General features: G+C 43.1%; 1 protein-coding gene across 6 annotated transcripts in view; it reads right to left on the bottom strand.

The window, feature by feature from the left end:
• Window positions 1-22,483, bottom strand: part of actn1 (actinin, alpha 1) — a 221,127-nt gene extending 198,644 nt beyond the window's left edge. For 4 of the 6 annotated variants that reach the window (XM_087990065.1, XM_087990063.1, XM_087990062.1 and 1 more), the window contains exon 1: window positions 22,262-22,482. In XM_087990065.1, coding sequence (XP_087846191.1) covers window positions 22,262-22,372 — 111 coding nt within the window. In that variant the 5' untranslated portion in view covers window positions 22,373-22,482. Of the gene's footprint in view, window positions 1-22,261 lie in introns of all 6 variants that reach the window. The other 2 variants (XM_087990066.1, XM_087990061.1) reach the window with 2 other exon arrangements.
• Window positions 22,484-24,115: the final 1,632 nt, after the last annotated feature.

Below are 24,115 nucleotides of genomic sequence, written 5' to 3'. Positions count from 1 at the left end.
CTTAAAATTACCGAGCTTCACTGCATTACTCAGAGTAAGCCAATTAGAGCTTGCTGGTTGTCTACTAGACGCTATGCTTGTAGATGTGCCCCATTACACTATCAAGCAAGTGTTCATGAGTAAATTCTCTAAGCTCTGCTCAATAACATCGCACTGGCATTTAGCATAGTAATGTGTACAAAGAGAGGTGCCAACTTTCAGATGTGACAATAAACCACCTCCTCTCCTCCTGCACCCCCTCTCCTCCCAGCCGCAATTTAAACTTTACCCCCAAGGAACTTGCCTCATATCCTGAAAGACCAGCATCCTCTACCCAACAGCACTACAAACAGATATACAGGTCATTCACCTCACTGCTGTGGACTTTGCTTTACTCACCTGCTTTACTGGTGTACAGATGAAACGTTATTGGGTTTTGAAACATTCAGAACCATCACAAATTATTAGACAAAAAATTCACGTCTTGTTTGAACACAAAGTTCAAAACATGTTTCAAACAAAAACTGCAACATTTTCAAGCAAGAAAACATCTATACAGTTGAACAAATACTAAGTGCTGCCCGTGAAGTTAGTGGGAGAGAGGTGATAATGCTGGGTCAAGCAGCTTTTGGCACACCTTTGATTTTTCACTCCTGGCTTACATCTAATGGGATTGGACGCAAACCTGCAAGGTGCAAGTGAAGGCTAGAAATGCAGCAGTTCACTAAGTGCACAAGCCTCATCATATGAGCACACTGAACATTCAAGTAGAAATGGGAGTCGCAGAGCTCCTTTTCAGCAAACTACTCTTCAGAACTCTGTGCTGTTTTTCTTTCAAGTGGGGAAAAATCCAAACATGCAAAGCTGCTCCAAGTCCCAAAGCAATCTAGCCTGAAGCAAGAGTGGTGGCCATTCAAACTTCAACTCATTGCCCAGGTGGGAAAGTAAACGTACACAATTTCAGGCCATTGCAAAGGACAATGTCACAAATCAACATTTGTTCAGGTGGTTAGGACCGTGATTGCAAAGCTGCATCCCGCCCCCACTAACTGGCATCAAGTCACTGTCAATTTGAATTTAAATATATCCACAATGTTCTCCCAGCCAAACTGCTTGTTCTGTGGTGCTGTGGAGTCCATGGATCACGTATATATGGGGTGTGGGCGTTTGCACTCCCTTTTTAGTTTTCTAGCGAACCTTCTCCTCTGCTTTTGGCTGCACTTCAGTCCCACGCTCCTGATCTTTGGGCAGAGGTGTGGAGAGTGGGGAGGGTAGGTCAGAGGACCTCCTCGTGTGTCTGCTCCTGGGCCTGGCCAAGCTGGCCATTAACAGGTCCAGGCAGTGGGCCATGGAGGGGGTCGTTATGGCCGATTACCTGCCCCTCTTCCGTGGCTATGTCTGAGCCTGGATGTCTTTGGAGAAGGAGGTGTCTACCAACACCTCAAACTGTTCAGGGAGAGTTGGGCACCACATGGAGTGGAGTATATTATTTCCCCATCCAACTCTATTTTGATTTAATCCCTGCCCTCCACTTCACTGTTTAATCACACAGCATTGTCCTTTGGTGTGAAGGATACTGCCAGTCACTAGCCACATTGGTGTTTCCTTTCTTTCTGGTGGTGGAAAGTGAATAAAGATTTGTACATCTGTTGTCTTACACTGTGTCCTACAATTGCGCACACACACACACAACATGGGTGCTTGGGAAAATACAAGCACTACCGTATATACATAGGAGCTCCTTAAGACAGCTGGGAGACAGTGCACCAGTTGGAGGACACTCAGGAAAAGAAAAAGAAAAAAAAAACTGGGATTTTGTTTTTCAAAAATGGGAGTGCTACTTATTGTAAGCTGATCATTAAGGTACCAAATAAAATAACATACAGCGCATATTATTACATGACCATTATGTTTTGTTAACAGTGTACTAAAAAGAGTGAAAGGACAACATTGTGGAAAGCCTTTGGCTGCTGCTGTGGAGCTCTGCTGTATCTAGTATGTCTCTTTAAGACTGGTTTAAGTGAAATTGTCAAACAACAAGAAATGCTTATTCTTCACTAAAGCAATCAACGTTTGGAAAGATTTGAAATCAGAGCAGAGAAGTCAGATTCCAAAGGCTGTTGCTGAGATGAGGGTTGCTTCTGGACAGAGACCATGTCTGTAAGATTTGTACCTCATTACAGCAGGGACACAGAAGATGTCAACATCTGAAATCTTTGACTTGCAACACTGCATTTGAAGATTTAACTTTGTGCAAAGCTCCTGCCCATTGCAATCCCGGTGTTGCGAGGATCATAACAACTTTTGAGTTTTAAAATAGTTCGCTTGCTGCAGAGGAACTATACTTAAGTCACAACCAAGCTATTTAAAACACCAAACTGAATAGGGTTATTTGCAACCAGGAGTAATGTCTGTACTGTTACCGAATGATTCTTGTAGTTTTAGGCTGCGTTTAATTCTCAATACCTGCTCCAGCCACTAAATTGCAAGAGAGTCGAGGTGATCACTGTTGTGCTCAGCAGTGAAATCAACCTGATTACTTAAAAAAAATGAGAGCCCAATGGATTATACTGGAGACAGAAATCATTGTTTACTCCCCTCCATAGCTAAGACATGCTAGTGCCCCATTACTGCCATTCACTCTCTCTGTCATCGCAATGAACTTAGACTATGTTTGCCTTCTCAATGTGTATTATGAAATAGCGCTGCATGAATTTTCAAAATGATAGAAATGAGCTGAACCTTCAGTTTGAAAATCAACAAATCACTAACAATAAAGACATGCACCTCACTGAGCCAAAAATATTGCATCCAGGCATTCAGACAACTCCTAAACATGAACCATACACATGCTTCCAATACAAGTAAATATTATTGTTCAAAGCACGAAGATGAATGGGTTAAAGAAAGAAATGAAAGCCAACCGTTTGTACAATGGTTAATAAAAGCCTTCTGTTAGTAAAGTTGCTTTCATAAATACACATATGGTTTTCATCTGGTATCCATTCAAAGAGATGGGCCACATCCTAAGACGACCTGTACATTCTCAGTCAAGGTAACTTCTGAAAGAAAGAAATCGCCAACTCAAGGCATTCCTTCATTCACAAGGAAAGAATATTACAGCTCATTTCAAACTGCAGCAAGTCAGCTTTGGGACTCAAGAATCATTGAAGAGCTATAATAATTGCCCTGAATTTGTTAGATTCCCTGTGTGATTAGTAGGCAGAACACCTCATGTTAAATGTGTGAAGATCATCATATTAGTGCAATGAAGTTTACCAATGGCATAACTTATTAGTAAATTGGCTCAAGAGACCCTCATAGCACCTTGAGAACAGGGTCTAAGGTAAGAGCTATCCCGATCCTTCATTAGTTTCACTACAACATATGCAATGCAACATTCCATTACCTTTTATGCACCGAGATCACTGAAGTTTTAATAGTGAAATGCTGGTGAGAAACAGAGAAAGCAACAGACTAAGGGAAACAAGGGTTAAGCACAAAAAGGTAAGCACCCTTCTGTACTTCATGAACAGGCCAAATGATTCTTGTGTAAAACAAAAACAAGCAATACTGAAAATACATAACAGGTCACACCGCTCTGTTTTGCTTTCCACAGGTGCCAAGGCTTTAGGCAGTAACTCTGCTCCTCTCCACAGATGCTGCCTGACCTACCAAGTATTTCCAGTATTTCTCTTTCTATTGTGGATTACCTGCACCCCGCATTTCTTTTAAATCCCAAAGCCATTGAGGAGTTTGTTCAGCCAAGGTCATGATAAATAATCCTTGTATTCCTGCAGGTTTAAAAAAATTGGCGAACCATTTTTCTCGAAATACTGGTGATGCAAAAGGTTTTCAATGTCACTAGTCAATGGCAGCTGACCCTCGATTCAAGGATGATGCCTACACAGAGTTGTGTCTTTGTGTGACTAAACAGGCTGACAGATGACTCCATGGATCATTGATTACATGGAGCAAGTCACCCCATGAATTAGGGAGACCCAGATCAGCTTCCTCTTCCTGTGTCATCGCCATGAGGTGTCTCAGCCTGGTGTGGCAGTCACTTGGCCCAATATGGCCCCAGCTTCCGGCCATGAGGTACTTCCAGAGCGGTCTCCTGGCCTCGAAGTGAAGCCCGACAGAGTCTGGATTCAAGGCCCAGTGCAGACTGGATGCTAAGTGTTGGTATATTCTGAGCTAGAAGCACTGTTATTCTGGACTTTTTATTTCCTTTACTTCCCTCATGTATTCTCACAATCTATGATGCTGCACTTGTTATTTCTTTATTTTTCTGATTACTACCCCTACCTCCCCCACGCACCCCCACACAAGTTTGTAAAGAATCTGTACCTAGGTACTTTTGTACCTAAGAGGGTGCTGTAAGTAGTGACTTGTAAACCTTTCACTGTACGCATTTGAGTACATGACAATACAGCTAATTCTATTTTACTCTATTGATAAGTCATGGGGTGGGGGGAGGAATCTCATGCAGCTTGATGAGTGAGTATCTGACAAAAAATGTGTCAGTGTGCATTGGAAACACAGAGACCGTCCTTTGATCCATCACCTTTTTGAGATAACCAAGACAATTCTGCAATGGTCAGTCTGTTATTATTTATGGTGCGTCAAATATTTTGTTCCATTCTGGCCGATGCCTTTTTTGTGGGCATTGCATGGTGTCAAATACCAAGGGACATAGACTTATACGGAGATGGGGAAAGTTTAAAGGAGATGTGGGAGGCAAGTTTTTTTTTAAAAAATAAACAGGTTGTAGAGGAGGTGGCAGAAGCAGATACAACAGCAATATTTAAGTGGCATTTAGGCAGACATGAACAGGAAGGGAATACAGGGGTACAGGCTATGAAGAGGCAGATGGGGATTCTTTTAGAAGGGCATCATGGTCGGCATAGACATGGTGGGCCGAAGGGCCTGTTCCTGTGCTTGTACTGATCAATGTTCAACGTTTATAAGTGGCTCATGTCTTTGGAAAGGGTGGTTAGAACGTAAAATTCTCTGCCACAAACTGATAAAGGAGAGAAAGTCAAGTTATTTTGTAAAACCATTGGCTGACTGAATTCGAGAAATACACTTTTTTTTGTTTAAAAAGTGATAGGCAAGGAAGCAGGACAATAGGTTAGATCAAGGGGTTCATGTGGAGAAAAAAAAAATCAAAGAGAGACTGCCAACCGCAATATGTGAAGGAGAAGGTGGAAAGGGGGAACGGAAATGTGAGCAGCACCTAGTGGGTTGGATGGCAGGGAGACCCTGTCAACCAGAACAGTCAGGCCTCAGGTAAAAATAACTTCTATATTTACTGTGGTCTCTTGATATTTCCGAAGGTCTTTAAGACGGAGGTAAATAGGTTTTGATTAATATGGAGACAAAGGATTACGAGGAGAAGGCAGGAGAACGGGATTGAGAAACATATCAAATCATATCAAACAACAGAGCAGACTCGATGGACCGAATGGCCTAATTCTGCTCCACCAACGACCAGGGAATGGAATGCTCTCCTATAGGTGCACAATGACTTAAAAATTCACAAAAAGTTATCAACCAAATCACCACACGGAAGCTTTTGAAAGTTAATGAGGACCTTGCCAGTACTTTCTGTGGGAGTCTCATCTCATTTAAACAGGTGGGCATGGGATCGGGTAGCTGTGCCTTGATATTTTATTCCCCAACCTTCTGCTGACCAACTAGGGTTAAAGTTACGGACAATATATCTAACACTGGAATAGATAATTCAACCCAGGAATCAAACAGCTCTGCAATTTTCAGATCTAGCTTTCGCATGCCCTGCAAACAGTATATTTGTCTCCCACCAAGTACATGACAGCAATTTCACATGTCGAGGAGTGTGTTAAGTTGTGCAGAAAGACTGGCATCCCTGTAAATACATAGGCTGCAACCATCTACAAAGTTGACACAAATTTGAAAAATGAAGTGGCAGATTGCAACGGACAGGAAATGGAATGTCTTCCTTCACCACAGTCAAGTTTAATTTAAGTTGCCATTTTGTTTTCACCCAACGAACTGCAGATAACCTGGAATGCACTGCCTGGCAGGTTAGCGGAAGCAGATTCAGACACAACTTTCAAAAGGGAACTAGATCTTGGGGAAAAAAAAATATGTTTGCAATGCTGTATGCCAAAAGAGTACAACTGGCTAACTCCTACATACAGCCAGAACAGGCATGAAGAACAGAATGGCTGTTAGAAAACTCAATATTGTAATACAGTTCCAGCAAGGGTTTCTTTTTAAATGACTAATGAAAACCCTGATAGCCAACAAAATAATATGTACTGAGCCACAAATGCAAAGAGGGGTCAGAAGGCGACCAGCACATGATCCACACTGCACTTTGAGAACCAAAAGATATAACTCAAAGTTCAACACTGATCGAGTTTTATTGCTGTCACAAGCAGAAACGGTGCCCTGGCATTATCTGTGTTGAGAAAACATGCCATTATGAAGACTTAAAGCTTTCATAACATGCACATGGGGAATTTAAAAACCTTGTGCAGCATTTCCCACACACCCAGAGCTTAACATATGTTCGCTTCTAAATCATACGAGAAATCATATGGTACTTCTTTCAAGGCCTCCTGGGGTCAGCTGACCCTTGGCACACACCTCAGCTATACCCATTACTTCCCTGTTCGGTTAAACTGTGTACAGCAACTGCTGCCTCTGACAACATGAAAATAACTTGTTGTTATCTTACTTTGTGCCCTGTCCGTGCTTCCAACATTTGCTTTTTTTGGTTCGATCCAGATGAAACAGGACGGGTTTTATTTGGTTCAGGATTCAGAAGCGTCAAACTGACTGCCGTTCCGCTCCCAGAATGGCGGTTAGAAACCTTGCAAATTAAGTCAAAATGGTACCAAGCTCTTATCTTGCCTTAGGATTATAGGGCGGGCACCCATACATTGAGTTATGGTTGAACAGGCAGTGTTGATAGTGGGAAGCTACTTGTCCATCTTTTGTTACAGATTACCCGGTACTACTGTGCTAGAATCCTGATAATTATTGGCTTCAAACTCCACAAATGGACAATTTATAATTCTACAACTGACAAGCCACTTGCCACATAAGTGAAATCCATTTTACCACCCCGCACCCCACCAGTGACAGTCATCACGTGGGCAGGTGAAGTCTGTAACAAAGTTTTAGATTTTTCTAAAAATTAAAAATATTCTCTCACTGGACAAAGGAGTCGCTAACCACATCATCCCTATTTTCCAGGTGTAGGTGGTGAGCTGTTTTCTTGGACCACTTGTGTGTAAGGGGCCCCCCCACACAGTGCCACCCAGGTGTAAAGGGCCCCCCCACACAGTGCCACACAGGTGTAAGGGACACCCACACAGTGCCACCCAGGTGTAAGGGACACCCACACAGTGCCACGCGGAAGGAAGTTCCTGCATTTGATGTGGAATAAGGGAAGGAACAGTAACATATTTCCAAGTTAGAATGGCGAGTGGCTTGGAGGGGAACTTGCAGGTCATGGCATCCCCATGCACCTACAGTCCTTGTCCTTTGAGGTGTTAAGAGATTCCAGGGTTGGAGGGTGCTTTAGCGGAAGCATTGGTGAGTTATTGCAGTTTACTCAGGACACACTGCTCCCACTGGTAGAGGGAATGGACATTGCAGGACACCACCTAAACAAGCTGCTTAGTGCAGGATGATGGGGAGCTTCTCAAAAATGTTGTTGCAGCCACAATCATCCAGGCAAGTGGAGCATATTCTACCACACTCCTGACCTGTGCCTTGCAGATGAGGAATTTCTCACCCTATAACTCCTAGCCTGCTCACGTAACCCAAGTATTTGTGTGACAGTTCCAGTTTGATTTCTAGTCAACAGTAACGCCAGAATGTTGATTGTTCAACTGAAGAATACGAGACTGTAAACTGAAGAAATGAGATCAACTGAAGAAATGCTGGCAATTCACAGTAAATTTAGACACAACGAAGGTTTCCTGATGAGGGCCATAACAATGGAACCAACCAAACAACAACTAGATAATGAGGGGAACATTAACTTACACTCCATTCAAGCCTCTCCATGTTTCAAACATGGCCTTCAGGGAAGATACATTGCTCTGATAGTTCTGTGGGTATATGGACAGTGAACAGCACATGTGGCAGAGCTCAGGAATGGCCTGGGTGGGAAAAGAGAGCACATTGCAACTATTTGTATTCAAGGGCTTCATAAAGGTAAGGTTTGAATGGGGAGGGTTGAGGGGGAGATAGTTGCGTGCAGTTGATAAAACAGAAAGTACTGGCAAGAATCAGCAGGGAGAGAAACCAAGTTAACATTTCAGGTGGATCCACACTTGAACTGAAGCAGTCGGACCTTCAGTGAGCCTGCCAGAAAGCTGGGCACCATCTTCCCTGAGCAAGGGAGAGATTAAAAATGCCAACCTCAGAGTCATCGATCTGCTGAGAATTAAATGTAATAAATTAAGAAATACAGTTCCTAACATGTTAAATTAAATATTGTTCCTTCTACTTTCTGACCAATTACTTTACTCTCTTATTCTTGTTGAGAGAGACTCTAATACAGAGTTATAATTCGGATTAAATCTGGTCAACATACCTCATTGGTGTCTGCATTCTGGGAGTTAGACAACACGTGCAGGATAAACAAGCAAAAACAGTACAATAGTTCAATCATTCAAGGTCAACATTTATATAGCAGCTTTGTCATCAAAGTGCCATTATACTTCACAAGGGTAATTGCTAAGCCACAGAGAGAAGAGGTAAGGAAAGGTGATCAAAACCTTGAAAAAAAAAATTAGGTGTTTTTTTTATTGAGAGACTGGAAGGAAGAGCAGAAGTTAGAGAGAGGTTTACTGAGAGAATTCTAGAGCAATGACTTTAGGATAGGGCCAGTAAAGGAAAGGGGGTGGACGTGCCATTGTCACAGTCTGGGAGGCAATGGAGGATGGGAAACCGTGACAACTGTACAAACGGAGATTTTACAGCAGCACAGTACACGAGCTGAAGTTTAAATAATAAGTGCATTGGAGACACATAAGACGGAGTTTGTAGATGATTGAAGCAAACAAGGGTTTCAAAACAAACAGGCAGAAGGTGGAGGAGGATGTTGACACTCTGCTCAAAGAGGAGAATAAAAGGGTTTGCAAACTCAGCTCAATTGTGCAGGATGTGAAGGTGGCGAACAATTTTGGTCAGTCCAAGACAGTGACTGAGAAAGAGGATGGAATGAGTGATGAGGGCAAAGGCAAAAACAATGCTTCATCAAATGAGGAGGACAACGTAGGATACACAAATTATATAAAACCAGATGCATTCTCCCAGCCACTGTTAAACCTCAGGGAGGCCAGAAAGAATAGAGAAATTGCCCACTTTCTACTTTCAATATCAAAACAGAAGGGACATTCAGTGTCACAAAATTATTACTCATCCTTTACAAGTCATATTCATCATCACCAATTCCATATGCAGTCAAGGGAATGACAGAGCATTTTGTACCACTCAGCTGAAGATTAAAGCAGTTACTAATTTTCCAATCACTTTTTCCAAGTCCACAGATATTTCCTCAGGAAATGCCTCCCACAAAAGGTGAGCTGAAGGCAGAAGTTGCATCACCAGGGGAGGAATGAATTGCCCTAAAAACATTCAACTCTTCAAAAAGACTTCAGTGTATCTCCAAGCTCAGGAGTTCCAGTTAAACCTACCCTTTCATCCTGATGATGCTGCATGATTTTTTTTTTGAAGATTCAGCTTTGGCACATGAGGTTATCTGAATGCAAACACCGAGCTATGCCAAGATAGAGGGAGGGTGCCTGTGCGTGTATAGCCTGCCTCCCCTGTAGCCTTTTCACCATAGCTTAGTTTCTTGCAAGGCCATTTCAGAGGGTGGTTAGGAATCAGCCACATAAAGAGGAGACTGCAGACACATATAGGACAGACCAGATTGGGATCACGGGTTTGTTTCCTGAGGAAACATCCCCACCCTTTTCAAGTCAAGGCACCAGTGACCCAGAACCCTAGATTAATTGTGTGGGGCCACTAGTTCAAAATGCACCATGACAGACGGTGAAATTGAAATATTAATTCTTTTTTAAATCTTGGAATAAAAGGTTAGCCTTATGGTGACCATTGTTAATTGTTGTAAAACCCATTTGGTCGTGGGCGGCATGGTGGCACAGTGGTTAGCACTGCTGCCTCACAGCGCCAGAGACCCGGGTTCAATTCCCGCCTCAGGCGACTGACTGTGTGGAGTTTGCACATTCTCCCCGTGTCTGCGTGGGTTTCCTCCGGGTGCTCCGGTTTCCTCCCACAGTCCAAAGATGTGCAGGGTCAGGTGAATTGGCCATACTAAATTGCCTGTCGTGTTAGGTAAGGGGTAAATGTAGGGGTATGGGTGGGTTTCGCTTCGGCGGGTCGGTGTGGACTTGTAGGGCCGAAGGGCCTGTTTCCACACTGTAATCTAATCTAATCTAATCTAATGTCCTTTAGGGAAGGAAATAAGAACATAAGAGCCAGGAGTAGGCTGTCTGGCCCTTCAAGCCTGCACCATCATTCAGTAAGATCACTGCTGATCCTTTTGCGGCTTCAGTCCCACTTGCCCACCCTCTCATCATAACCCTTAATTCCTTTGCTGTTCAAAAAAATCTTAGCTTTAAAAACATTCAATGAGGAAGCCTCAACTACTTCACTGCACAGAGAATTCCACAGCTTTGGATGAAGACGTTTCTCCTCAATTTAGTCCTAAATCCGTTCCCCCTAATTTTGAGGCTGCACTCTCTTGTTCTAGTTTCATCGGCCAGTGGAAACAATCTCCCTGCTTCAATCTTATCATATTCCTTCATACTTTTATATGTCGCTATAAGATGGCCCCTCATTCTAAATTCAAATGACTATAGTCCCAGTCTGCTCAATCACTTCTCATAAGCCAATCCTCTCAACTCTGGAATCAACCTGGTGAACCTCCTCTGCACTCCCTCCAGTGCCAATACAGCCTTTCTCAAGTAAGGAGACACAAGCTGCACACAGTATTCCAGGTGTGGCCTCCCCAGCATCCTGTACAGTTGTATTATAACCTCCCTGCTTTTAAACTGAAACCATTTAGCAAATGAAGGACAAAATTCCATTTGCCTTCCTAATTACCTGTTGCACCTGCAGACCAACCTTCTGTAATTTATGCACAAGGACTCCCAGGTCCCGCTGTAATCAGCATGCTGCAATTTTTTACCGTTCAAGTAATAGCCCTTTTTACTGCTATTCCTACTAAAATGGACGACTTCACATTTATCAATCTGTCATCCTTATCTAGTCTGGCCTCCATGTGATTCCAAACACACAGCAAAGTGGTTGACCTTTAAATACCCCTTGAAATGGCCTAAGCAAGCTACTTAAATCAAGGGACAATTAATAATGGCCGAGTCGTCAATACCCACATTCCATGAAAGAACAATGAAAAGACCCCCCTCCCTCAACTGGTACTTCAAGTAGAAAGTTTCCACATTAAAAAGGGTGAGGTATTCAGGTAGATATTCAGTGTATTTTTATTCCACATTGTTTCTGTCTCCGGTCTGGTGCCTAGAATCAAGAGGGTGTTGAGTGAAGTGGCAGTTCTCCCACACCACCACCAGTAACTTTCAGAGCAATTTGGCAGGAGGCTGCTTAAACAAGTCACCCTTTTCATTTCCCTTCCAAACCCTTGGCTCAATCCATCTCTATTCCCATAACATAATACCAGATGTTGTTAACAAGCTGTCGTTCAGTGTCACTGCACTGCCCCAGAATAGGTAAGCTGTTAACAGCAAAGGGTTGATGTGTTTTTTTTTAAAAAAAAGGAACTGCCGCAATTTTCCACCACTTCAGGTAATGAAGAAGCAGACAGAAAATTCCTACAGCATCACTCTATATTCTTGGCAACAGCACAAAAGGAACTTTGACAGGAAAATTGTGCAAGATTTTTGCTTGCTGAGCAAAGTTTGTCTTGGATCTATCTTGTGTGAACACTTTCGAACTTTATCCAATTAAATTATGTTACAATGCACAGAGTGATTAAATGAGAGATCCAAGGAATCATCTGCGCAGTGTGATGTAGCAGAACAAAAGGAAAAAAAAAAAATCACATTTATGGTACACTTTTAATGCCCAGGGACATTCCAAAGTGCTTCACAATCAATTGATTATTTGTAGAATGGAGGCTGCAATAGAGAGACAAACTGCAGGAACTAATACCTCCACAAAGCCCCCAAAACAGCTTAACAATTAAATAACTAGTTTGTTTGCTTTTTGCTGTTGGTCGAGCGGTAAATATTGGGATATTGGTAAATACTGCTCTTTCTTTTCATAACATAACAGATTCATTCTGTCAAAGAAACAGATGGGTGGGATGTTTCTCATCTCATTCTAAAGCTGCACCACTGATCATGCATGGAGCACTCTAATAGTACTGTACTCAGATGAAATGACAGCCATGCACCTGTAGGGTGCACCTCCGGGGATCCGGTCATGATTTCCAACAGCAAAGACTAAGATTCCACCAAACAGTGACGCAAACGAGTTTAATCCCAGCCTGGGCTCGTTTAATCTCAGCCATAGCCACTGCAATTAGTCCACTGTGCCCCTGGTTTAAAGGCACAACCCACCCTTACTGTTGCACATCAGATGTGATGGTTTCTATTAGGAGCTAACTACTGTAGATGTCAAATCTGAACTGAAAACAAAGATGCTGGAGATCACAGCAGGCCAGGCCGCATCCATGAGAGAAAGCGAGTTAACGTTTCGAATCTTCATCATGCTTTCTTAGATTGCTCTCCCTTCATGGATGCTGCCTGACCCGCTGTGATCTCCGGCATTATTTTCAGTGAGGCTTTCCACTGTCTGGTTGACTGACAATTGTCACAACACCTTGCGTGCAGGTAGCTGTTTAGGAAAACTATTGCAAGTTAGCCAACATTTCAGGGGCGATACCCTGTCATTTGAATCATAGAATCCCTACAGTGTGGAAGAAGGCCATTCAGCCCACATCAACCCTTTGAAGAACAGCCTGCCCAGACCCAACCCCCATCACCCCTGTCCCTGTCACACTGCATTTCCAGTGGCTAATCTACCTAACCTGCACAGCTTTGGACTGTGGGAGGAAACCAGAGTACCCTGAGGAAACTCATGCAAATACGAGGAGAATATGCAAATTCCACACAGGCAGTTAACCCAGGATGGAATTAACCCGGGGCCCCTGGTGCTGTGAGGCAGTAGTGCTAACAATGAATCACCATAAGAGTGTCTAACACCTTTGGGAAAGACTGTGAAAACTGAAGAGGAAACAGCACATTGTCAATATCTGTGTGCATCAAAATAAAAATTAAATGTGAGTGACTACATAGTACTCCCACACAGACAGTTTTGTCCTTCATAACCATTGCTTACTTCTTCAGTGCTTTGAAAAGCTTCTTCACCAAATCAGTTGAAGTATTTACTTAATAGGAAATCTTTTATCTTAAATGTTAATGTTTTATTTTAAAAGCAGTTAAATATTTTGCCTATGGTTGATAAATGCTCATTTCCAACAATGTACAGATTCCAAGTTATCTGAATCTATCCAATTAGCTGCTCCACCCTAAAGTCTGCATGTAGCCTGGAGGCAGTGATGGAAGCATGTTTTTGAGGTAGAAAATGTGGAGAATTAATTTTAACAAAACACATCAAAGCAAAAAGACAGCAATACCTCAACAACATTGTTCCACAGATACATGCAGCACTCTAAACCGCAGCCCAGAAAGGCTCCAAGATCCATTGTGGATTGAACATCCATGGGCTAATGGATGGTGGGAGAAGGAAAGGAAATTAGCTGGTGTATCCATTGCTAATCAGAAAGTGCTGACTGGCTGTCAGAAGAAGACAGCACTGCATGACAAATAGCCAATTTGGTGAAATGTAGAAGGCGATAGGCATTGGCAAATCTGCCTGGAGCCATAACCCTCTGGTAAAGGAGGGAAAAGGGGTAGAAAAGACTTAACAGGATGCTGCCAGGATTGGAGGGTTTGAGTTATAAGAAGAGGCCGAATAAGCTGGGCCTTTTTTTTTTTAAAACAGGAGCGTCAGAGGCTGAGGGGTGACATTATAGAGGTTTATAAAATCATGAGAGGCATGGATAGGGTAAATAGATATGGTCTTTTGGTCTGGGAGTCCAAAACCAGAGGGCATAGATTCTAGGTGAGGGGGAAAAGGTTTAAATCGGACCAGAAGGGCAACATTTTCCAAACAGAGGGTACCTGTATAGAATGACCTGCCAGAGCAAATGGTAGAGGTGGGCTCAATTATAACATTTAAAAGACATTTGAACAAGAAGTGATTAGGAAACGTTTAGAGGGATATGGACCAAACGCAGGCAAATAGGTCTAGTTCAGTTTAGGAAACCTGGTCAGCATGGACGAGTTGGACTGTTTCCGTGGCATATGATATGATTCGGACTCTAAAACTGGGAAAGTCTGATGGCACATCGGCCAGAGAGGAACTGGTGCAACATTAACCCATTTCCACTTTCCACAACAGAAGTCCCACCATTTTACTCCTTCATTTTACAATGTAGATAGTGCAGGTTTCACCCAACATGGAGCACGCATGAAGTGAACTAAAACATTGAACTGAAATGTCACTGATGACCTGAACGTGGATGCTAGACAAAGCGATTGCAGCACAGAGCCATGATTGGCACACCAACAATCCTGTAAACATTGCTGTGACCTTCTCCTGACTAAAGACATCAAAACCAGAAGCTGCATAGCAACACTGTTGCTAGCACACAGTGTTTCCAGGCACAGATTTACAACGTACGTTTATAATCAACAAATTATACATTCAACTAGATGATGCTTTCAGGGCCTCTGGGATAATGCTGTTTTTTTCACCTTTTGAGGATTATTAGTAGTATTGAGCCAACAATTAAAAAAAAATGAAAAGTGTTCCAGTTTCATGTGTTACGGTCATAGGGTTCACTCAAATAAAGCCACACAGTTGGACATTGTAAACAGCATTATTGAAAGCCTTATATAAACAGCATGATGACAAGTCTGAATGCACATACCTTGAATGGAGAGGGAGAAAAACATCAATGTATAGGTATCACTCAATTGAATGGACTTATATTTTCACCAAAATAAAGCAGAAATCTCAATCCAAGATTAATCTTTTGAATGAATGGATGAGTTTCCTTTACGCACAAAAGTTTTTAGAAAACAAACAGAATCCCGCAGCATATTTAGTAGAGCATCAAGGCCTGGCTTCAAAGATCTAGGTGGGAGCGGCAGGAAGATAAAGAAAAGGGGAGAGAGAGAGAGAGAACAGAGAGAGAGAGAGAGAACAGAGAGAGAGAGAGAGAACAGAGAGAGAGAGAGAGAGAACAGAGAGAGAGAGAGAGAACAGAGAGAGAGAGAGAGAGAACAGAGAGAGAGAGAGAGAGAACAGAGAGAGAGAGAGAGAGATCAGAGAGAGAGAACAGAGAGAGAGAACAGAGAGAGAGAACAGAGAGAGAGAACAGAGAGAGAGAACAGAGAGAGAGAACAGAGAGAGAGAACAGAGAGAGAGAACAGAGAGAGAGAACAAGAGAGGAGAACAGAGAGAGAGAACAGAGAGAGAACAGAGAGAGAACAGAGAGAGACAGAGAGAGAACAAGAGAGACAGAGAGAGAGACAGAGAGAGAGAGAGAACAGAGAGACAGAGAGAGAGAACAGAGAGACAGAGAGAGAGAACAGAGAGACAGAGAGAGAGAACAGAGAGACGGAGAGAGAGAGGACGAGAGAGAGAGAGAGAGAGAACAGAGAGAGAGAGAGACGAGAGACAGAGAGAGAGAGAGAACAGAGAAGAGAGAGAGAGAGAACAGAGAGAGAGAGAGAGAGAACAGAGAGAGAGAGAGAGAACAGAGAGAGAGAGAGAGAGAGAGAGAGAGAGAAGAACAGAGATGAGAGAGAGAACAGAGAGAGAGAGAAGAGAGAGACAGAGAGAGAGAGAGAGAACAGAGAGAGAGAGAGAGAACAGAGAGAGAGAGAGAACAGAGAGAGAGAGAGAGAACAGAGAGAGAGAGAGAGAACAGAGAGAGAGAGAGAACAGAGAGAGAGAGAACAGAGAGAGAGAGAACAGAGAGAGAGTAGAGTGTGAGAGTGAAGAGAGACTGTGAGAGTGTGAGAGTGAGAGTGTGAGAGTGTGAGAGTGTGAGAGTGTGAGAGTGTGAGAGTGTGAGAGAGGTGAGAGAGTGAGAGTGTGTGAGAGTGTGAGAGAGAGAGAGAGTGGTGAGAGAGAGAGAGAGTGTGAGAGAGAGAGAGAGTGATGAGAGAGGAGAGAGAGTGTAGAGAGTGAGAGAGAGTGTGAGAGAGAGAGAGAGTGTGAGAGTGAAGGTGAGGAGAGAGAGAGAGAGAGAGAGAGAGAGAGAGAGAGAGTGAGAGTGTGAGAGAGAGTGAGAGTGAGAGTGAGAGTGAGAGAGAGAGAGAGAGAGAGAGAGAGAGAGAGAGAGAGTGAGAGTGTGAGAGAGAGAGAGAGAGAGAGAGAGAGAGAGAGAGAGAGAGAGAGAGAGAGAGAGAGAGAGAGAGAGAGTGAGAGAGAGTGAGAGTGAGAGTGAGAGTGAGAGTGAGAGAGAGAGAGAGAGAGAGAGAGAGAAAAGGAGGAAGGAGAGTGAGAGAAGACTTAGTAGCTGCAACCTGTGACTCTTGAATATCTTGTTTGCAGGTCACAAAATTATCCAATTGAAAACAGCCTCAAACACATTAAATCAAGAAAGCGAAGAGCCAGTCTTTATTGTGGGGATAAAAAGCTAACATTAAAATAATCATTTGAACCTACAAAGTTCAAACGAAAAACTCCATTTTGCTCTAATTGAAACCCATCGAGTGTAAAAATCAGGCCATGGTCATAGAATGTAATACCTTTAGTTCAAGGAACTGGTTTTATAAATACAACCAATATTGTGTCTAAGATAGATGAAACAGTAAATTATTCTGAATGTGCTAGCTGAAGCTTTTAATCAGAAGAATCAACCTGTAAAAAAAACCTTTTCATTACACCAATTTGATTTGTTTAAAAGATTACTAGCAAAATAAAGGATCAGTTAGTTCAGTTGCAATGCAGAGCGATGCCAAAAGCATGGGTTCAGTTCTTGCACCTGCTGAAGTTACCACGAAGGACTCTTCTTCTCAACCTCTCCCCTCACCCAAGGTGTGGTGACACCCAGGTTAAACCAGCATCAGTCATCGCCCTCTGATCCAGTAAGACTATGGTAAGTTTACCTTTACCTCTTACTGGGAAAAAATAACAAGGTAAAAAACTTGATTGTCCTGAGTAAGGTCTATTGTAATCTTAACGTATCTATTGATAAATAAATAAATTCAAAGCATGTGTTCGAATTAAATATGCCTTCTACCAGTGTGTCATGGCAAGTTTACAAGTATCTAAATTGAGAAATCTCATTTTTATCTTGGAACCCTCAATAACTTTTAACTTAGACATTTTTTTCACGATGGTTTTTCAGCTGACAAAATTGTCATCAACTCCAATCTTTGGCGATGGTGCGTATCTTTTATCTAAGTCTCCGTTATCTAAACACGATCAAATATACATCCCACAATTCACTGCAAAACAATTTACAAAGTAGTGAGGGCCTCAAACATGCACAGCAACAGAAACGCTTTTAAAATCAAAACATTTTCAAATTAAAGCTTTTCATTTCGAAGATGATAAATTCTCATCAGTACTGGGAAAAGTTATTGACCTGAAGTATAGACTTTGCTTGTCAGATTCCTGAGAGACCTACTGAGTATTTCCATAATATTTTTTGTTTTTGATTTCAGATTTCCATTGTCCACAGTTATTCACTCTACATGCGAGCGTTAAACATCCCTTCAATACTGACAAAAACTGAATGAACAAAAATGGTACGCAATCTTATGTTTGTCCGATATGGGCCAGAGAATATAAAAGCAAAATGCTGCAGATGCTGGGGATCTGAATGGAAAACACAAAAGGCTGGAAATATTAAAATAAAGGGAAACTACATTGGATGCTGGAAATCGGAATCAAACACAGAATGCTGGAGAAACTCAGTGAGTCTGGCAGCATCTTGGAAAAGAGAATGAACTAACAGCGAGTCCAGGATGACACTTTTACAGTATTGAGGCAACTTGTTCAGTTCTGAAGTCATCCCAGATTCAAAGTATTAACACTGTCTCTCTCTCCGCAGATGCTGCAAGACTTGTCGAGTTTCTCAATTTCTCTGCCTTCATTTTGTTTGCTGAAAATACTAAGCTGGTCAGACAGCATGCAGGAGGAAGAAAAATAGCATTTTCATTTCAGGTGGGTGATATTTCAGCAGAATTGAGAAACAGCTTAACTAGTTTAACCAGTGTGGCACAGTGGTTTGGTAGATACCACTACTGCCTCCCAGTACAAGGACCCGGGTTCAATTCCAGCCTTGGTCGCCTGTCATTGTGGAGCTTGCGCATTCTCCCCACGTCTGAGTGAGTTCCCTCCAGGTGCTCCGGTTTCCTCCCACAGTCCAAAGATGTGCAGGTTAGGTGGATCAACCATGTTAAGTTACCCATGGTGTCTCGGGATGTGCAGGCTAGGTGGGTTGGCCATAGGAAATGCAGAGATAGGGTAGGGGAGTGCATCTGGGTGGGATGCTCTTCAGAGGTTCGGTGTAGACTTGATGGGCCGAACAGCCTGCTTCCACAATGAAGGGATTCTATGATTCCAGTTTTAAGCAAGTACAAAGGACAGGGAACAGGGAGAGAACTGATGGGAAATGTACATATAGATGGCAAGGCGAGAGACATTAAGTGACAAAATAGATGATAGTACAAGTAGAAAGAACTTTCCCCATCAGCACCTCCTACTGCCTTTCATCCGTTTTGTTATTAATCTTCCTGCCTTTCACTTTAACATGGACTTTCCATAATGTTCACCCTCAATCTGCATCCGTGCCTGGTTCCATTCGAATTTGCTTTAAAAACCTGTTACATCTGTGTTTTCACAAATGACAAAAAGTCAACTGTTTTGGCAATTTCTGTTTTACTTACTGTACAGAGAAACTTTACATCAGCTGTATGATGTGTACAGCCTTGTAATGTAAACTCAAATCTTCAAAAACCAGCTTTCTCCCACTCAGTATAAACACAGGTCAACATGTACAATCTCTCAAGAGAAAGTTGTTATTGTGACATTTTGGTTTGGAGGATTTGAGCTATAAGGAGAGGCTGAATAGGTTGGGACTGTTTTCTCTGCAGTGTCAGAGGCTGAGGGATGACCCTGTAGAGGTTTATAAAATCATGAGGGGACATGGATAGGGTGAATAGCCAAGGTCTTTTCCAGGGGAGGTGGGGGTCTAGAATTTGAGGGCACAGGTTTAAGGAGAGAGGGGAAAGATTATTAAAAAGGTACCAGAGGGGCATTTTTTTCACGCAGAGAGTGGTGTGTGTATGGAATGAGCTGCCAGAAGAGTTGGTGGAGACTGTTACAATTACAGCATTTAAAAAGCATGAGGATGGGTACATGAATAGGAAGGGTTTAAGAGGGATATGGGCCAAATGCTGGTAAATGGGACTAGATTTAGTTAGAATATCTGGTCAGCATGGATAAGTTGGACTGAAAGGTCTGTTTCCATGCTGTACATCTCTATTACATTCCGGGTTGGTTTATTTTGTGGTCATATAATTTTGTAGAACAAAAATAGGAGTATTAACATTCGACAGGTATTGTCATTGTCATCTATCAAAACATAGAAGACAAATAAACAGAAGACTCAAAAGCTATGAAACTGTAATTTATATTTGTGCATTGGAGAATATATTTACATACTTTGTCAGAAAGATAAACCACCCAGTCTTTTTGGTTTGCAAAGAACAGCTTTCAATTTTTACACACAAAGGATAATCCTGCCCTGTCCTTGAAGTTGGCTTTTCAGAATTCCATAAAAGAACCTGATTTCCCTACAAAGATCAGGGATCAATGTTTGTGTTGGGTAGGTGGCAGATCGAAATACTACATGACGAAGCCATGAAGACTCAAAAAAAAGTATCAGCTTGTAACCACCAAAAATCACAATACATGAAATGCTGTAATAAGTGGGAGATAACCTTTGATCAGACAAGTGGGAACACCCGCATCAAAAGCCAATGGTTTCATTTCAAATGAAACAACACACCACTCAGTTTCAGAACAATGTAATAAAGCTGCACCCTTAAAAGCAGCACAACTGTACTTGATAAGAGCAAGGAATGTCACTAAAATGGCAAAAATACACCAAGACAGGAATCAGACCTGGATCCTTTAATAAAATAGCTAGATCTGGGATTCAGAATTACAGGACATACATGTCCTTCACATGTCTGTCCCTTCTTTGGAAATAAGGAAGTCTCTGTCTAACATTTCCCTAATGAAGGGGGAACAGAAAGGAGTAAAACTTTTCCTACAAGGCCTCTGACAGTGTGCTAGGTACAGTCTCTCTGACAATAATTATTAGTCTGATTCCTACTGCACTCTATAGTTGTGTGTTCTGGTCTCCCAACATTTCAAATAGGAGCATTTACAAACATTTTCTTAAAAAAGCTGAACTTCTTATTCATTCCTTTGAACTGATAAACAAGAGGAGAGCAGGAGATTAAGTGAAAAGCCACAGTCACCTTCACTCTAACAATGACAAGAGGATTCACGACAGTCACATGCTCATCTAAAGTACAACAATGTCACTTGTTTGGTATGCAAAACGAAATGCAGACATTTAAAATGATATATACCTAACGCAGAAAAATGACCTAATGCATGAAACCTCTGGCCAAGACAAATCAAACATTGCAGAGAAAGCATGACTGTTACCATTTTTGGACATGACTCCACAGTGTAAACCCAACCCTTATCCTTCCCAAACTCTTATCAACTCGAAAATTCTTTCCACCGTGGTTTGTTGAAAACTCATCAAAAATAGTTGGTAGCACCTATTTACACCAGTATGATCCTAGAAGCCAACAACTGGCCTCGGTCTGCAATTGAGAAAGTGTTGCGAGAACCGTACGTTTCAGTTCAAATCAACAGAATCCAAGCAATAAATTCAAGGATTAACCAGTCTCCAGTTCCAAAACTTGCCCATTGACAAGAGATTGGTCATTCTTTTTCAGTTTTAAGTACCTTTCACAGAAAAGGTGTGGCAATGGGGGAAATTAATTACCTTCACTTCAAACAAACAACAAATGGTACCAAACACCAGAACTCACAAGAACCCCCCCCCCCAAGCGTGATTTGAAGATTGACCTCATGTTGGCTTGTGCCTGGGTTCTGACACAAACAGGCTAGGCTGCTGGGGGTTGATTCTCCCAGGTCCAGGAATACCAGGTGGAGAGAGAGACAGAGACAGATCCGGCAAGACTGCCCAGTAGAGTAAACCCCTGTCACCGTGCAATCTCACCAAACCTCAGAAACACCCAGTCGCTAGTGCCGAAACCAGATCGCTGGAAAATTCTCCTTCAAATACCCAACAAAAAAAAAGTGTTTACCCTGAAGGAGAAACGGAAACCGAAAAATCAACTCATGGAGCTCATTTCAGACTATCTGATCGCCATTCGCTTTGAAGTACCGGCCTCAGTACCTGGGAGGTCTGAAAGGTGTGCCACAATACTCCGAAAGCTGATAAACTCACCAGAGGATGAACCTAACTGTGTATTAAACATGGAGGCTACCTGTTGTAAAACACCAGGACTACACCCAGGTCAAGGCACCTATCATCCCTCTGTGTGCTAGGGAAGGGTGCAGTAAAAAGCTGGACTGTTTATCACTTATTTTTCCTCCCCCCTCTTTGGGATTAAAGAGAAAAATCTCTCGGTTTGACACTTTTACAAAGCCGGAAAGATACTGGCCGCTACGTCGTGGAATGGACACGGAGTCAGTCACCCAGTAAAAACCATCTGTTGCACTCAGAACTTCAACACTGCAGCTCATTGAAGCCAAGCCCAGCTTCAAGAAAGGATTCCTCTCTCATCTCCACACTGACAAACACACCCACACTAAATCTGAATCAGATTTTCAACCACGAAGGATTTTTTTTTAAAATAAAAGAGACAGCACCGTCCACTGATTACACTCTCACCTCACTTACAAAAAACACTAAGGTGGGGCGTGTGTGTGTGTGACAGTGCCTATAATCCCTCGGATATAGTGGATCACTTGTATGATCTCCGGAACTGGAAAGCCAGCGAGGGAGATAATGCTTTGATCCTCTAAGTGGTTCGAGCCGGCTGCTCAGCAATACAACAGCACTTGCCTTTCTCTGCTGTTTCTCCCAGGCTGGGTCTAACAAGAGGTCTCGGTCCCAGTCATCCTCCGGCTGCATGTAGTCATCGCTCTGCGAGTGATTCGCATCGTAGTGATCCATGGTGTGTGTGCGTCTGTGTACTCTCCCTGTGAGGTGTCGCTAGCACAGCTCAGGGTTACAATGTAACACAGACAGGCTGAACCCAGCAGCGCTCTCTCTCTCTCTCTCAGTGCCTGTGTGTGTGGGGGGCGGAAATCCCACCTCCCTCCTGCCGCTCCCATTCGCTGTCAACCCGCACTCGGATTGATGAAGGGAGCTGCCCGTCAAAGACCCGGCCCCGCCCGCCCGTCCTCCCTCCGAGGGCTTTGGGGCCGTTCTGCTGGTCGGGGGGGGGGGGAAGGTCGGTCTGGACATGTCACTTGTGCCGTGTGAGCCAGCGAGAGACGCTTGTCGCGCTGTTAAGTTAGCAATGCAGTGAATTCGGCGCTCGCTAATTTCCGAGCTTTCCTGTCCCCTTTTTGTTGTTGTTGGAAACCCGTTTCAGGCGACGATAGCCTGCAAAGGCGTTAACTAGTGAGACTCCCCTCCAGTGTGAATGCAACATTTCACTCAGGGCAATAAATTGTATCGTTATGGTCAGAATCAGGGTGGAAGGATATACTGTGACAATACTACAAACCAATCAGATATACAGTGCATCCAGACAAGATATATCCCCGTCGCCTTAATTCAGATTTATTCGCGGATCAGAATTCTTTGGCGAGCTGATGATTTTAACGATGATCCCACGCCCTCCAATCCCAGTAACATCAGCATCACCTTCTAAGGTCATGCCACACCGACACAGGGCCAGCGTAAGAGAGAGCGTGTTGCAGAGGAGTCGCCAGCTAGCGACGGCTTCAAGTGGAATAAAAGAGCGAAACCCTGTGTGTGTGCTGCAAATCTGATAGCCCAGCAGAAAGTGCTGGAGAAACCCGGCAGGTCTGGCAGCATCTATACAAGGGAGTGACAGAGCCAACAGGACGAGTCTACCCCGGAGCAGGAGTTGTGAAGACTGGAAACGTTAATTCTGATTTCTCTCTCTCTCCCCACAGTGGCAACCAGACCTGCTGAGTTTCTCCAGCGTTTTCTGAGCTTTGCCCCAAGTATAATTCTGAGGCTTCACATTGCACTGAAGTCGAGGCTGGAATGGGTTCTGACGGGCGGTAATCGACCTTAACTGTTCCCGTCTTGACAGCTGCTGCCGGGGGAGTCTAGTGCAGTCATGATCCGTGTTTGTAAATTTCACCCAGAAAGCGCCTCTAGTGGACTGTCGCACTCCTGCAGCGCAGTAGCCCAGCTATAACAGTTCTTAATCTCACTTTCTCTCTCTCTTTCTCGCCTCGCCACGTCCCTCATACTGTGCATAAAACAGGGCTGGCGTATTTCTTTATTTTTAAAAAGAAAGTTGATTTCAGTGGGTGAAATAATCCTGTCGTGTTTCCCAGAATCAGAGATTCTTTGCTCATGGAGTAAACATCCCGAATTAGATCCAACATTGTGTGTCTTTTATTTTACCTCTTCCTCGCCGCGTTTACTCTGACATTGAGCGCTTTGCATTCCACAGATTGCTGGCAAGCGTCTCCCTTTTTCGATGGCATCTAAAGTTGCCTGAAAATATGCAGGGGCAGGACGGAGGAACAGCATCCGACATACCCTCAGGCAGGACTTTGTTTGCCATCTAAGGTAATCTCTTCACACTCACACACACAATCCCGCCTCCTCCACTGGATCAGGGTAGCAGGCTCAGAAATCTCGCTAACCATATAAGGGAAAAGTTGTTTTAAAAGGGGCTGGAGGTAAACTTTGAGCAAACCCATTGAG

The sequence above is a fragment of the Chiloscyllium plagiosum genome, unplaced genomic scaffold (genome assembly GCF_037043375.1).
Source record: "Chiloscyllium plagiosum isolate Xiang-an unplaced genomic scaffold, Cpla_swu_hap1 HiC_scaffold_8, whole genome shotgun sequence".
Classification (NCBI taxonomy): domain Eukaryota; kingdom Metazoa; phylum Chordata; class Chondrichthyes; order Orectolobiformes; family Hemiscylliidae; genus Chiloscyllium; species Chiloscyllium plagiosum.
This window is presented reverse-complemented; position numbering and strand designations above follow the sequence as displayed.